Source organism: Macadamia integrifolia, chromosome 2 (genome assembly GCF_013358625.1).
Source record: "Macadamia integrifolia cultivar HAES 741 chromosome 2, SCU_Mint_v3, whole genome shotgun sequence".
NCBI lineage: Eukaryota > Viridiplantae > Streptophyta > Magnoliopsida > Proteales > Proteaceae > Macadamia > Macadamia integrifolia.
The window spans coordinates 9,590,877-9,608,002 of NC_056558.1; the positions used below are offsets into that span (position 1 = coordinate 9,590,877).

Genomic DNA, 17,126 nt, shown 5'->3' on the forward strand with positions numbered 1-17,126 from the left:
ATAGTACTGATGAGTTTTGATCATTTTGATGGAACTTAAAGAAGGAGGAGGGGAAGAATGCATGTGTAGGTTAGGGAAGGAAAGAAGTCCCATTATTGCCTCCCTCCCCACTTGGTGGTTCTACTCCCTTCTCTGGCCCTTTTTAGTTTTATTTAGGGTTTCATGGCCACTTGACTCTGTCTGAACTTTACCTTGTGACCAATACTTGCTTTTACAAGACATGTCCCCGACACTACCGCCCGTGACAGACGTTTGATGATCTGTCATATGTGTGCCATGTCAGATTTCATACATGTCATTCACCCCTCCTCATAGGGTCACCATTTGAAAATTTATACCTCATTTGAAAATATCTGTGATGATGTAGTCCAGAGTTTAAAAACCCGGAATCCGGATCCATCTCAGGTCGATTCTGATTCAATACCCCAACACATGGATGCATATGCTCAGAACCTCCCAACCCGTGGAATGATTAATTGGGCAACCCATTAATTAGAGAGAATTTTTTTCCAAATTTAGGGTATCATTGGATTATATTAGGGTAGGGTATTTTCAACTTCGTGAATATTAGATTGGAATATATCAAGCCCCAAGATTCTATATTTCACTTGTGCAGGATAATTTTAGTCTTATATTTTTTTGGGTCAGCAAACACTTTCAAAAATCTTTAATTTATGCGACAATTTACAATCACTTTCCTCTACTACACCTATATTTACTCAAACTCCTTTACTCTAAACTTCTTTTTGTAATTCCCCCAATAAAACAAACTTTCCACTCTCCTTCTCTCTTGATAATTCATAATTCCTAGGTTACCCTTGACCACCACCTCTCTCCTACCGTATTCGTCTTCCGCCATCCCACCACCTCCCTGTCACCATCCCTACATCTTATCTCTCACACCCTCCCTCCGCTAGAACACTCCCCCACCTCCTTGCTTGCAACCTCCCCCTCCTCTCTCCACCCTCTCACATCCCCATCATGCTCCCTGTGATCCTCACCCCACCCCGTTCCAATCCACCTCCCAGCCCTTCCTCTTCCCTTCCATCCCCTTGTCCGGCCACCCCACCACCATCGTGCATAATAATGCACCAAACATTTTACAGACAGAAAGTGATGAGAAGAATTGAAATTTTATAATTATTAAAAGATTAATGGATCGAGGGGTAGGGGAGGGAAGGGTGACAATGGGGAGGGGGAGGAAATTCTTTATGACAGAGCTTTCTTTTCCGTCAATGGTGGAGTTCTTACAATTAAGGAACCATGAGGGCGATTCTGTTCCTCATGGATCCTCATGAATTGGCTTTACGGATGCTGACATCAGTTATGCAATCGGAGGTCTTATTTATAAGACAAATGGAATGGATAGTGACCGGGGAGGAGAAGGGGGGTGGGGTGTTCGAGAGGATGATGGCCAGGGGTGATTTGGGAATTATGAATTATCAAGGGAGAAGGAGTGGTGGAAGTTTGTATTGTTGGGGAATGGTAAAAAAAAAGAAAAAAAGAGTTTGAAATAGAAGAGTTTTGAGTAAATATAAGAATAGTGTAGGGAGTGTGAGTAATTGCCTGTTAGGTCGATCGAGTGATGAAAACTTTAGCAAAGTTTATTCGAACAATTTTACCAAAAAAAAAAAAATGTTTATTCAAACATTGGTTGAGGGATGAAAACTTTAGATGAAAACTTTAGCATGCTAAGATTTGAGACCAAGCAATTATTATTATTATTAATAGTAGTTTTTTTTTTTTCTTTCTTCTTAATGAATCAGTCAATTTTGAGGCATGAAAACATAAGGGCACACTAGAGAGAAAGGGGGAAACACACTAAACATAAACTTACACACCCATGTGACAGGAGTCGATGTACTAATCTCTTAACACCTGCTCTTCAAGCAGAAGCTACAAGATAGTGCGCTTGGCGCGAAACAAGCAACTACAAACCAAACACTTTATAATGATATTTGCCTCGTGGGCTCATGATTGCTTTACATATGATTTTATGCTAAAGTATTACTGGGGTCTTTATTTTTCTTTTTCCACACTAAGATTGTTACATACTTAATTTTGCCTTTATTCGCACGTGCAAAAAAAGAAGTAATGATATCTACAATAATCCAAATCATAATAATAAATTTCTTTACCATATTTACAATATTTTTAGATTAGGAGGATGATGCTTACACCCAAAAAAAAAAACATAGAAAAAGAGGTAAGAAAAGAAAGATTAAAGGATGAGTATCTAGCTCAGTGGTAGGCAAGTAGGTAGGTGGGTATAACGTAAGTCCAAAGAAAGATCAATAGTTCAACCCTCAAACCACCTCACCCTTCTTGATATAATAGTAATAATTGTGCCCAATGGCTGTCCTTATTTTGCCCAATGGGGATCTTGCACCTGAAAAGAAAAAGGTGTTTAGAATAAGATCTTTTATTATGGGACTTATTTTCTCCTTAAAAAAAAAAAAAAAGAAGATAGATTACGACCTTCATCTAGTTACTAAGCCTTTTTTTTATTTTTGTGAAAATCCCTTCTTTTACTTTTTTTGAATATAGTTGGTTGGTTCAATCTTTGTTCTTTGTTAATATTCCTTGGGAACATTTTTCATTCCATCAGTTTGAACTTTCTCAATTCAAAACATTGGTTTAATGTTTTACAGTTCCCTTGCCATTTTTCAAAGGAAGAGGGGGGAGAAAGAGATGGACACAAATAGTCTTTAGCTTTTACAGTACATTGGTGGTGTGTCCATCCTTTTCCTAAAAATAATAAGAGATTAGATTCCCTCCAACACTGTTATCCAGTTTCGAGCCAAAAAAGAGGCTGAGAAAGACTACCCTATCCAATAATGTATTGTATCAATCAATTCAAGTGTATTGATATTGATATACCAATACGAACCAGCTGTACCATCAAAAAAATAGATTTTTATGTTCTAAAATTGACTTTCTTGATCTTAAATTGGCTTGACATCCTTTTCTCTAGAGATTGTGATGTTTTACCCTATAATTCGTATTGGGACAAAGCCAATCAGAGAATGATTGGTGGAGCTTACGATGTAAAGGTTTCAATTTGGAATTGGAACCAAAAACTTAAATCGAAACCGATCATTTAGAATCAAACCAATTGTAATTAGTCTCGTGGACTCATACTGACCCCATAATTACATGGACTAGGAGGTCATACCACCTGGGTACCCATCGTTAGAAAAAAGAAATGTGTGTACAAATCCTCAAGGGGTTGGAGCCTGTGAGCTACTGAGATACATAAGGGGTGTCAGCCAATAGGGCTGGGCCAGTTTCAATCGGGCCTAGTCGGGCTTGGATCACTTCGAAACCTTGCACCTTGAATGCCCGTTTGAGTAAATGGGTCTAACTTTGGAGGGCATGGTATGATTTATAATCAGGTCGGTCAGTGTGAGGCTTTAATCGGGCTACGGACCTATTTAAGTCTGAAAGGGGCTCTAAATGTGCCGACCTTAAAAAAAATTTCTTAAGTGGGTTGAATGTCCATAATTGTTCAATTTGAACATTAAATCACTATAACTTTATACAAAAAATCATCATAGTAGAAAGTGACGCAAATCTTTAATAAAGAAGAAAAATGATATGAGATTATTGTTATTCTTTAATAAAGGGGATTGAGCTTGGTTGGGCTACAACGAGTCGGTTCAAGTTGGGCCTATAGTTGGTCGGCTTAGTCGGGCACGACGGACTAGCTACCTACACCATGAACGCCGCCCATTTAATAAATGTATCAGGCTCAAGCCCGACACGTTTATTAATCGGGCCAGCCCAAATCGGGTCATAAACATGCCAAGCTTGGTCGGGCCTACCGGTGCGGGCTCAGAATTGAACCCCTAAAGGTCACTCTCTCTCTCTCTCTCTCTCTCTCTCTCTCTATTTGAATCTGCTAGACCCCTAGACTGCTATCTAAAATACAAAATCTGTTATGGTCTCTGCTTTTCAAGTTTATCAGTTAAGGGATTTGAATTTTTTGCAAGCTAGATTTTTGGTGGTTTAATTGTTTATGGTTTGGATATCTGAAATTGATCGTTTATCAGTACTGGGTTTGAAAGTTACAGAGAGCTATGTTTCTGTTACACTGGTTTTTGGTTCTAAATCAAACAATTTATCTCTAACCTGTATATGAAAACAAATTCAAAAAAGAAAATAACAGAAAGAAACACATCCTTACATATCAGATAACATGAAGTTGAGCCTAGGAAACTTGAAGAGAACATGGTTATATCAAACAACTTCCAGGCCTACTCAATCAAATATAATCTATTCAGACATCAATACCTATCAAAAAAACTGTTCCAAACAAAACAAAAGCTTATATGACTCTAATCCATTTGCAAATTGGAAAAGAAAAGTTATCAAGAGTTCAGAATGTGAAAACTCAAGCATTTCCCACTTCTATTAAGGAAGAAATAAACTTGTTTTGACAGACTATGCATAACCTAAACCACTGGATACTAGCCAGTTTTCTGAACCTCAACAATCTTCCAAATCCGAACAAGGAATAGAATCTATTCCATGAGGCCCTCAAAATTTTCAAATAACTGCACTTCCACCTTCATTTTTCTATCCATAATTGCAAATTGGGTGTTACTTCATGCAGACTCAATCAGAATCAACTCATTTGAATGCAGAGGAGGATCACAATCCACACTTTGTAGCAGAACCAAATTCCATCACCTGCAATACCCTACAGGACTTCCAGATACTAAAACTACACTTTGGCACTCCACAGCTATGTCTGGAATTTAGTCTGATATAGTCAAACACCATAAGACTCCATACTCTAAACAGCCAGCGATTGCACATCTCAACAGGAGGCAAGAAAAGCAACATCAAAGGTTGTGTTTTACACTCTTTAAGTACAATTCAGAGGCTTGGACATCATGGAGAAGAAGATGCACTCTGACGTCACCTAGATGCCCATTGCTGGGAAAATGAACGGAACAAAGAGAGGAGAAAGTGGTATACTGGTTCACATAGCTAAAGGTAACAAGTTAGGTACACCATCCATCGTTGACATAGTATCAGCTTAGGACCGAGTTATCCATAATGATTATAATTGAGACTCATCCAAGCAATTACGTGCAATTGAATGCAGCATACAACTAGAAACAGAGATCCTACCAACTTTAGTAACTAAATACTCAAATGATATTAAGCAATCATAATTGGATGGCCCCTTGATCCAACAGGAAAAAGCTTCCAAGAACTCCATTATTGTGCCACTTGCACTTTGCATTTCCACTTCCTAATTGCACAAGAATAAAAAAAAAAGCCTCCTCTTTTTTCCTTTTCCTTTTTTTTTTTGCTGTTGGGCGTGGGTTGGGGTGGGGGGGGGTAATTATGAAGGGGTGATTCAAATCCAGGCCCTTAGGGATGATGCCCTGCAGGCTTTGCCAGTGCAACCCACTGACACCTTCACACACACACAAAACACAACCCCCGCCCCCCACCCCCCCAAAAAAAAAAAAGTTACCGCAAACAAGAGATTGAATATTAGGCTATCTAAAAGAAAATAAATAATATGCTCCAACTCTACTGGCTAATTATATAAGCCTACGATTTCACAGTTTTCATAAGAAAAGAAAATTTAAGATGATGCCGAAACAGGCCAAGGTGTGCTGTAAGCATGCTATATTTAACCAAGTCAACCAGCCAAGTAAATACATAGTAAGCTATTATGGAACACGGCAGCGGCAGGAGCTGCATTTTTTCCTTTTGAAATGACAATCACATAGAACCTATGGGTATGATTATACAAAATCCAGAATCAAAGCCCTGGATCAGTCATAATTTGCAAGCACTGCTAGCATGCCAATTTCAATCGTCATCTTCATCGTCCTCTTCCTCTTCCTGCAGATACCCAAACAATTTATGTCAGTATTTGACAAAACAAAGAATCTAGAACATTAGAAACAGTTGAAATGTAACAAACAAAGGTATCATACTGTCAATTATCTACCGATATTGTTCATTAACATAGTATATTTATGCCTGTCAGGATGCAGGAATAGAGCAAAAATGGATTAAATTTTATTCAAGAAGACGGAAAGAGATATATCCAGTGGAGATCTATACCACAAGAAATACACCATGGGAAACTTAAATGGCTAGGAAAAGTTTACAAATTCCTCATGGGACCATAAACTTTGGTGTCATCACATCCATTGATCATAGGATAGAAAGAAATCTTTATGCCAAAAGCACCATGACATGAGATTCCTTGGGAAGGTACAAACTAGAATACTAGAAGGGTTATGACATGAGAGATACAAGGCTGGACCAAATGCATTTTTACCCCATCAGAGTAAGGAGTTTCCATTTTGAAAATTTCTCAACTAAATTCGATTCCAATAATATGAAGGGCATGTAGGCAGGCATGCAACATCCACATTGTACATTAGAAAAATACATATCCCTTTCAGAACAACTGACCATTCTCCCCTCATATCCAAAGGTTGAAAATAAGCATCACTCCAATGCAAATGACACTAATGTTTTTGAAAGCATGTTCCTTCCCACTTCTAAAATATCAATGCCCATACATTTTGTGAAGTATACTCTTGTCATTAAACAGCGAAAAAACAACACTATTTATGAGCCAAAACTTACTTCCGCACTTTCTTCCTCATCATCATCATGCACTTCTGATCTTGACCTATCAGACTCCTCATCACCATCATCACCCATACTTTCCTGTAAGTAAAACAGAGGTAAGTCAGCAAGCCAGCCAAGAAGCATTAACTTAACCACCGAGAAATCCAGTGCAATTTATTAACCTGTTTCTTGTTGTAGGCTGACATAAGCTTTTCGTAGTCTGACTTCCTCTTTGCGGCTTTCGCTTCATATGGAGCTTTCTCCTATAAAAAAAAAAACAAAGCGACAGAGTATTCAGTAAGTTTTTGTACAGAGAATCACTCTGCAATTGGAAAATTGATACTAAGAGTTTAATCTACCACTTGTCTTGATTAATTATCTATGCCAATACCGACACTGATAGTATTCAACTTGCCACATGTTACAGTGTGTCCATATTTATCTATCATTTCATCAAATCCATTTCCATTCATTTTGTCATGGCCCCCTACAAAATGATGCCGATCCACTTATCCATGTCCGATGAGACCAGAAGGTTGGCATTGACTTGGCCAAACCACTATGAGAGATCCAAAATCACCAAACAAGCTCTTCAACAGACTTGGGTTTGGTATAGCAAATCAATTAAAGAGTCCACGTCACTAAATGTTGCAGCACACCTTTACAAACAGAATTCATTTAATCTTTTATAAGTCAAGGTTGATCAATTTTTAAAGGCCAGACATATTCCATTATTTTCTATATATTTGAATATGTTTTGCCTACTCTGTGTGAAAGGTTCAACACTTACAGCTTCAGTCAATGATTTCCACTTCTCTCCACCAGCTTTCCCAACCTTTAACATAACATGCAGCAACCAAAATCAATCATACAATCCAGTTCAAATTCTTATTCAACTAAGCGCAACAATGAAAAGCAAGGAGTTAATTCTTGTCAACTGCTTACAGCCGAGACAGCCTTCACATTAGGATGATCTTGCTTGTAAGTCTTTCGGAACTCTTCTCTGTACAATATACAACGCAAGAATCAAAGAGAAGATTCAACATAATGCAACAATGAAAAACAGAGTACTTCTAGCATACCAACCAACCAACCAACCAACATATATTTCCTTACAGAAAGACAAAGAAAGCACTTGCTGGCCTCTTTGGTTTGTTAGGGTCTTTCTTGGCAGTTTTCTCCTTCTTTACCCGTCTCTTGCTACCCTTGTCTGCCTTAACGGCAGCCTTCCTCTTGCCAACCCTTCTGTAATTAAGAAAGATTTAGAAAACTAAAAACTATTTACCCAATCTCTAAAACCATATTTGAACAGAACAATGAATACTAGAAGCACTCATGACTTAACAAGAAGCTCATCAAATAAACACAAATTTATTAACCTGTCATCAACAGGCTTCAACGTTTCCTTCGTCTCCTTCGCTGCCCCCTTTCCTTTGCCAGCCTTCATTGTTTGGAAAGGATCCCTGAAATGATACAAGTCAAAACCAGAGCCTTAGTCTAAATGATTTTCAACCATACATTAAATCTCTCCTCTTAGACCCAAAACTCACAACATGAAGATTACAAGATCATTATGGAAAAAAATAACAAGTTTAGCAGAAACTAGAGCTCAAAGATAAAAGAAAATACGTTCGATCAGACCTACAAAAACATTAATCGAAACGAGAAACTAGAGTAGTTACAAAAATTTATCCACGGGAGAATTTGCTAAAAGGCCCCAGAAGGTGAAATTGAAATGGAAAATGGGAAAAAAAGTAGAATCAAGGACAAATTTAACCAAAATTAAGAGGAAAAAAGTAGAAGGAATCATAACAGCTAATTTACAGTAAAGCATAACAAAAGAAAACACCAAACCACATGGAACGAAAAGAGAAATCATTTTATAAGCACGAAACATCAAAAGGGGGAAAAAGCAGGAAAATTTAAGAAGTTCGCAACACAGAGCTCCCCAAAAAAGAACAGATCTTGAGGAGTATGAGACCATGATCAGATCAAAATTAAAAACTGATGCAAATAGAACTGTACTTTTTCTTAACAATCCGTGAAAAAGGAGAAAAAGCAACAAAAAAAGAGGAAAAATTCAGCAAAAAAAAAAGAACAACAGATCTAAAAAGACATAAATTCAAGCAGGAAATGAAGAATCAAAGCAAACCTGTGAAAAATGGAATCTAAAGACAATCTTCCGCTTCGAGACCAGAACGGTAGGGCTAAGCAAAGCAAAGCGATCACAAATAACGCAGAGCAGAAGAGAACAGAGACACCAAAGAGAGCCAAGGGAGAAAGCGAGAAGGAGAGAGAGAGAGACGTTCGAGACGGACTCGATTGGACCCCTTTTAGGGTGACCGGACCAACTGGTAACTTCTGATGCTTTCTGTCACGCAACAATGCTGTCTTTACCGGCAATTACCAGTTTGGAGTCACTGTCATTCACTACCTTCGGCCTTTAATTTGAGTTGTTTAACTCATCGCTCTCCGGTGTGCCCTGACAAAGAGATATTTGTGGGAGTTTCATTAAATTTAACACGTGGCAACATTTGGGACCAGGTGACGTTGACAAAGTTGGTTCTCTCTTATAACCCAGTCCAGTCCAGTCCAGTCCAGCACTGCAGCCCAGCCCATATGGATACATATACAGATATACTTGCGTAAATCTTCTCTGAGATGTGAAGACTTTTCCTTTTTTGTTTTTAGTGAAAGGTTGAGACTAGAATGCTCTATTGGGCTGTCAACCAGAGAAAGTCTAGATCATAGGCTTAGTTAGGATTACCTTATTTGTCTGATGTCATGGTCATGGGCCTTATGGCATCATAATCACAATCCATTGGAATTTGGAAGTAACTGCTCCAACTTCTTAGGGCTTCTTTTTCGATAGAAATTGGATGACTCTAATCAACTTCTCATGTCAACATAGATGGAATATTTGCCATATGATGAGTTTGGTAAAACCTAAATTTCAATGGGACTTAGCCGAAGTTCCACCCTATTGTCTCCCAGTTTTTCCAAATTATGTTTGGATTCTACGAAAGGAAAAGAAAAAATTTTAAAATTTTTAATTTGAGAAGAAAGATAAACACATAAATCAATTATTTTATATATATATATTGTATTGTTTTATTTTCTTGACATCCAAAATGAAGTCTGAAAATGTTTAAATCACGTTTAAAAAAGAGTAAGTTTTTCCTCATCTATTTTTCGAGCTGAATTGCTCACCTGCTGATTTCGAGCAATTTTTGGATGCCTATTATGATGAACTGAACTGTAAAAAAGATCGAAGGAGTAGGAGAAGCCGTTTCTCCAATTTGTTATGATCCTCAATCGGTCACAGATGACGATCTAATTCATTACAGATTTTACAGTTCACAGATTGATTTGATTCTTTTGTTTAGGCGTTGAATCACGGCCATCGTAAATGTAATTTTTGTCGATAGCAATTGAAGAAACAAAAATTTGTTCTATCCTAATTTTTTATTTTTTGTATCAGAGTTTAGTTTTCTTTTTTCCGTTTATCTCTTTCTTAATTTCTTTAAATAAGAGGGTTTGGTTGGTAGATTCTAGGTTTAATTCTTGTCAAGACTTGATGCATTTTAAGTAGGGTCTTAGGTAATTTCAAACCCTGTGATCTGTCTTGGCTATCACTGTGACAGGTTGGTAATTTCAAAGCCCTTCTCCATACCTGAAATCGAAGATCCTCGCTTCTCGGTTGGTGAATACACACAGATATGAGAAGGGCTATGCCCATCACCCGTCGGACGTCTCCATCGCTAGTCGCCCGTGGCCTGAGGAGAAGGGCTCTCAGAACTTCCATCTCAGACGATAAAAAAAGCACTCCAAGTAGCCTTCGCCGGAGAGGAGAAGCCGAAGCCGAAGCCGTCGCCGTCGCCCGTCGTCCTTCCCCCGTCGCGTTCCGAGTGGCCTTCGTCGGAGAGGAGAACCTACCCGTCGATTTTCCGTTGCTCGCGGCTCGCCGACAGAAGAAACCAGTAAGTTAGAAAAGGGAAGATTTTAGGTTCGTTGGGATGAAGTTATATGAGGGCTTTTTGGGGTTTTCAAAATGTTTCAATCAAGCTAACGGTCTAACCTAAATAAGATGCTAACGGTGTCAATTTTATAGGTTTAAATGTAATTTTATTATTTTAAGGGGATAATGTAATTTGGACTAACTTCAGGAAGGTTGATGTAAATCATCCTACATTTTTTTGTTTTTTATTTTTTATTTTGAAAATTATACACCTGCATCAATTCAGAATTGATTCAATTCCTTTTTGCCATGAAAATTATCACTAAATAAAAGGAAAAACAAAAGTCATGCAACAACTATTGTTGTCTTGATAATGAAACTTACCAATTTGAGCCACATGGCAGATGATGTAGAAATTTTCAATCATTGATTAGTTAGGGCCCACCTGAAATGAATGAACAAGTTCTGATTAGAAAGTTGAATGTCTATCAGGTTGGAATTTTGCTTTGATCTACGATAGGAAAAAAAAAACCCTAGAAAAGCAACCCATGGTTTGAAGATTTATTTTTAAAGATAATTTTAATAGTCGAATCAAGACAAGAAGTATCTTAAATAATACATATAAGGTCAAATAAATAATTGAATAGAAAAGTCATAGTCTAGATAAGTCATGTAATTAGTTTTAGAATCTAATTCAATCAAATACATATTTCGTATTGATATACGTCATGTGTATGTAAGATTAATATTTTATATATTAATGTGAACTTCCTGTTGGTGTATGATGTCTTGTATTCCGTCGCAGTTTAATCCATAGAGTACTGGTGCAGCACTTAGACAGGCAGGATGGCAGTCCCACTAGCCGGTTAGCAGGCCGTGGGGGTTGCAAGGGAGGGCAAGAGGCCCCCTGCATAGCAGGAGGTGTAGGGGGGTTGCTCTAATTTTTTATTTGAGGGCAATTGTGTACTTTCTGAATTAGGGGTTTTTCACTATATATTTGTAGCGAGTGTTTCTTTCTCTATAATGCAAGTAATACTGAGAGGCATGAGGACGAGTGCTGTAACCTTATTCTCCATTGATTGTGAAGCAAGATCTCGTCTCACCGGGGACGTAGGCAACCTTGCCGAACCTCGTAAAAATCCGTGTGCATTGTTTGTTTTGTTTTTCCATTATCTTCTGCATCGTTTTAGGGTTGCGTTTCTACACTTCCAACTTGATCAGGAAGAAATGTTTTAAATATGATGTAATCTCCTCACATTGTTCACACAATTACTCCACTAAAAACTAAAGAAAATTTGTAAATTTATTTGTTTTTTATTGCTACTACTATTTATTAATCCGGAAAAGATTAGGTATGCTAACCAGTATATCTAGATTTGTGTTATATGCTATCGGTATATCTAGATTTATATCTACCTCTCTTATTATTTTTTGTAAAAATTTAGACTATATTTGATATATAATCTTGTAATAGATTCCGAGTCTAAAATACATTCTAAATCCAATTCTTCACTAAGTCATCTAAGTATAAACCTTGTGCAAAAATCTAGGTAAGAACCATTCAATTGCGGCTAGGAAGAGTTACAAGCAAAGCTTAGCAAATCAGCTTGGCTTCCCTAAATAATTGATTCTTTGATTCGTAGTGGAGTGTTTGCCAAGGCATTTTGACCCCTAATATAATCTTATACTAAACCATATCTGGTGGGACCCGACAACTTAGATATAATCATTTCAATATTCCTTCTGAAGGAAATAACTTGGATGAACCACAGGCTGGAGATAGTGTACATATTCTCTTCTTTGGTCAAATGGTAATTAAAGTAGTCTAGGTGTACCAACTATCAATTAAGAAATTCCACCAAAAAAACTATCAATTAAGAAATCCTTTATTAAGAAAAAAAAAAAAACCTAAGAATAATTTATAGAGGGGAGAGGGTTGGGCATTTTGATGTCTTGCTGTATAAGTTAGAAGCATGGATCAATGGGAGGGCAGGATGAGAGTAGAATGTGTCATTTTCAAAGGAGAGAGAGAGAGAGAGTGTGTGTGCAGTGGTATAGTCTATAGGCGAAGCATTCTAGTAACATGCCTTGCCTTTTTTCACTATAGATGCTTAGTGGAGGAATTCAAAGATATTCACCAATTTTTTTAATAAAGTATGCTATTTAAAGTGCTTAATTAGGAAGCTTTTATGTCCATGAGCTACATCCATGAGTAAATGTTCACACGCTCATCTTGATCCCGGAGGTAGATTAGCATGTCTTATGTTTTTTAGACATGGAAGAGGAATCCAAATTTGACCATTGGATGCAACGATATGGATTGATCATATGTAAATTTTAAAGGGTAATGTACAAAGCTACCCGCTGGAGAATGCCAGTATTATAGGAACACCACCTCTCTTTCACCAAATTATACTTAGACCCCCTACCGTCAGTTACTGTTACGGAATATACCTTATATGCTTCGGCCATGCTTATGTCAACTATTATATATTTTTTTAAATACCAAAATACCCTTGCAAATGGTGAAGTACCTAATATACCCTCTTTCTCTCTCTCTCTCTCTCTCTCTCTCTCTCTCTCTCTCTCTCTCTCTCTCTCTCTCTCTCTATGTGTCTGAAAACCAGCCAAATGTATTCTGGATTTAAGTACCCCGGCGTTCCCTGTGGTCCCGGACTATAACGCTGATCATCCTCCCTTAGATCACCTCTAGCCCTGGCTTCGGCCTCATTTTCTTCCTCTGCAACACCACCTCTCCCCCTAAAGCCATCGCGGGTCAATACTTCGGCATCTTCTCCAATGCTACCCACCCCTTCGTCTACCCCCTCATTGCCGTCGAATTCGATACCGGCCTCAATGTTGAATTCAACGACCCAGATGCCAATCATGTCGGCATCGATCCGAACAACCCTGAATCCGCCGTCACCCACACCAGTGGTTATTATAATTCCAACAACCCTGCTAGGGATTTAAACACCACGAGTCTGCTGATTCCGCCGTTTGACAGTCTTGCATCGACGCTGTCATGGCTGGGGCTTCCCAGATCGCTGTTAATGCTTTATACCTCATTGTAATTAATAATCGTAAAAATAAAATAATATAAATTTTAATAAATTTATATTGCAATTTTCCCACCCTACTCCGTTTTATACCTATTATATTTATTTTTGTTTATCATGATGCATATAGAAACATAGTATTAATAGTAAATTAGTCATGGTGGTGTTTGAATAAAATGCATTTGGAAGCCCTTCTTTGTGTTCTTGAAGCCCAAGCTTCAGCCGCAGCTTGGAGTACAAGGTCGCCGTTTACAGCTTTGTAGGTAACTAAATATGGGCTCCAATTAGAGGTTGGCTCTAGCTCGTGATGAACCTGAGATTCCCAATTTGAGCTTTGTTTGCCATTAATTTCCCAGTCTCCATCTTCTTAGCTTCTACTACTGCCTTTTCCCAAGAAACTCTTTCTTCCTCAAATCCTCCGTTTTATTTTCCCAACATGTATAAAACGAATCCAGGAGATAAGTTTTCTCTCTACCCGTGGTGATAAATTTAGAGAAGAAATCAATTATTTTCCTAGTTCCTTCCCTTTTCTTCATTTCATTCAATTTCTTTCATTTCTAAAGTATTAGTAGTATGGAGGTTTCATTTGCAGCGGCTTACAAGCAAGCTGACCACCCCTTATTGAACTTTCCGGTTGGTCTCGGCATGATTAACATGAAATCCTTTAACCCCATTCGTCGGAAGGATAAAGATAAGGTGGTTTTCGTGATGGGTGCCACCAGGACTGAAAAATCCAAGCTTCCATCGACCTAGCTAATCGTTTTCCATCAGAGATTATCAATTCAGACAAAATGCAGGTCCATTAAGGGTCTCGACATCGTCATCAACAGAGGCGACTTTCCTCGACCCAAGGCTCGTTCTCCATACTCTGAATCTGATACTCATTGCGCAATAGAGGAAAAGCATTTGAAGCATTTCTTTTCTTTTCAATGAGTGGAGGTGGTTAGGGGTAATGAGGGATTTGGTTAAAATATGAATTGAATATGTGTTTTAGTCAAAAGAGTACCATAGTCATTTCAACTCCCCACTTAACATCAATTGACGATAGGGTGTATGAGTCTAATTTGGTGAAAGATATGAGGTGTTCCTATAATATTGGCATTCTCTAGGGGGAGACGCTGTAAATTACTCATTTTTTAATAGTGATTTAATGTATCTTCTCACCTTTTGTTGTATATCTCTATGCGCTCATCATAGTCCATGCTTTCTAGTTCTTTGTTTTGTAATTTGATAATATTCGAATGGATGAAAACTGGGCAAGTGACCAAAGGATCTTGGGGTCTGATCGTTCGATTATACATAAAACTTTAATCTCACTGTAACTGTTATGTGACAACTATTGAAAGATATGTTGTTCTAACTCATCAATAGGTTGCCTAGATGGTTAGGGCGAATTAAGTATTATATGGATATATACATGGTCTCAGGTTTGATTTCCTATCTATACACATTTGATTTTAAAATTATCTAATGACTACCCTGGTAATAGAACAACATATCTTTTTTTTTTTTTTTTTTCTTCATAAAAAAAACCTTCAAAACTTTATGCACTCTATCATCTTCTTCTCGTACCATGAATGGTGACACTTTTTAATTTTTATCTTTAATCCTTTAAAGATATTCTTCTAGCTTTCTATCGCCTCTTCACAGTAACCAGAAATCCCATAAAGATATTCTTCTAGCGACCTCTCTCCTCTTTCACAGCTAATACAGCTTGTGAACCTCATGATTCAGTACCATGGTTTAAAAAATGGAATTCGGATTGATTAGAAACGCCCAGATTAGATAAGTATCGGTCGAGATTGAATCCAACCGTATCAATCTATCGACCGATATCCATCCGATCCCGAGTTTTCTGACCTTTGTTCAGTACTATGCGATCTTTCCCCACCATGTGACTTAAACCACAAAATTATATCATATTACAGTGCACCGAATAAAGGAGTCGCTAAGTGGATAACGCAAAGATAAGATATGGCCGTTGCTCTCAAATCCGTCAGATGGATACTCTCTTTTCGTCCAACGACTATTAAACCATCACTCTGGACAAACATTTTTTTTTTTTCGTAAAATCGCCGTTGATAGATCGCTCAGACCGTTTTATAATAAAATGTTACCGTCACCGAACATAAACCAACGAGTGACGACAACAGCTCATCAACAATTCACCATAGGCGCACGTTAGAATTGAGCCATGTCGACCATCACCGCCGCTGCTACATCCTTTCCTCGGTTACTCGGGCAAAGGCCCATTTAACAACTGGGCTACCCATTTGAGTGACCCACTTCACACTACCATTTTTGACACCTTCTCCTCATAAAGTTTTGATCTTTACTTTCGGCGATTCTACTTTCTTGCTTAGTGGCTAATGACATTTTACCCAAAGACAAATCATTAGTTATATTCCCACCTTGTAAAAACGTTCAATTGGATTGGTGAAGAGGGTATCTCTTCAGTCATTCATTTGACCCTTGCATTGGATTGGAAAAACGGTATTTTCAACCATAAACAATAGGGGGTGAGACTTTTTTTTTTTGTTAATATTGACTATCGTACTGAACGCTACTGGCCAATGGCCAGCCTATTAGGTGCTAGTAGGACCAATGACCACCTATTTTTATACACATCCACCCACTCACATATGCATACGACAGGATTCAACTTCACAACTTCCTTCCTTAGGCACCGGCTCTTCAAGCCGAACCCATAGTGCAATCTTATCCTCATATCACCATTGGTGAATGGGAGATCAAAACATAATATATAACATTAACCTACTTGGAGAAAATTTTATAGCATATATATGACTTGAAAACAGGTTCGTACTCCTACTAAGTTGAAAGGATTATTACCCAACTTAAGGATTGATAACAAAAGTTATTAGGAATTATATGTACTTAAAATAGAATAAAGATGATTCGGGATTTGGATACGTATCAATATCAGTTGTGTCCGATATCACTACTCATGGTTTTAAGTATCTCCGATACCGATACGATACCCTCTGATATGTATCTTAAATTTAGCCGACCGATACGATACACACCGATACGATACATGAAATTTTTTAAATCTTTTCGTATCGATATATATCCTACAATACATACCGATATGCATCAATACACCACTAATACACATCGATACGATACGATATGCCTCGATACAACTATGAAAATTATAAAATTGAGGTAAAATGTACGTTTCGGTATGTATTGGTACATATCGGTGAGTATCGGTATGTATCGATCGGTACGTATCGATATGTATCGATCGGTACGTATCGATATGTATCGATCGGTACATATCGGTACATATTGGCACGTATCGGTGAGAATCGATATATATATATCGGTACATATCGGTGAGTATCGGTATGTATCGATACAGTGCACTATGGTCATATAATGGCCAAGATGGGTAATTTTTTAGAAAAACACGATTTTTTGAAGGGTTTTTGTTCCAAAGTTGCTGTCAGCCATATTTCTCTCTAACTAAA

At 37.8% G+C, this 17,126-nt stretch overlaps 1 protein-coding gene across 1 annotated transcript; it reads right to left on the bottom strand.

The window, feature by feature from the left end:
• Positions 1–5,634: 5,634 nt before the first annotated feature.
• Positions 5,635–8,962, bottom strand: LOC122072251 (high mobility group B protein 1). The gene is made up of 8 exons (XM_042636837.1): positions 8,765–8,962; positions 7,992–8,075; positions 7,729–7,857; positions 7,558–7,615; positions 7,403–7,447; positions 6,795–6,875; positions 6,628–6,711; positions 5,635–5,868 (listed from the first exon to the last, which is right to left on the bottom strand). The coding sequence occupies exons 2-8, from the start codon at positions 8,057–8,059 to the stop codon at positions 5,836–5,838; spliced, it is 498 nt and encodes a 165-aa protein (XP_042492771.1). The 5' UTR covers positions 8,060–8,075; positions 8,765–8,962; the 3' UTR covers positions 5,635–5,835.
• Positions 8,963–17,126: the final 8,164 nt, after the last annotated feature.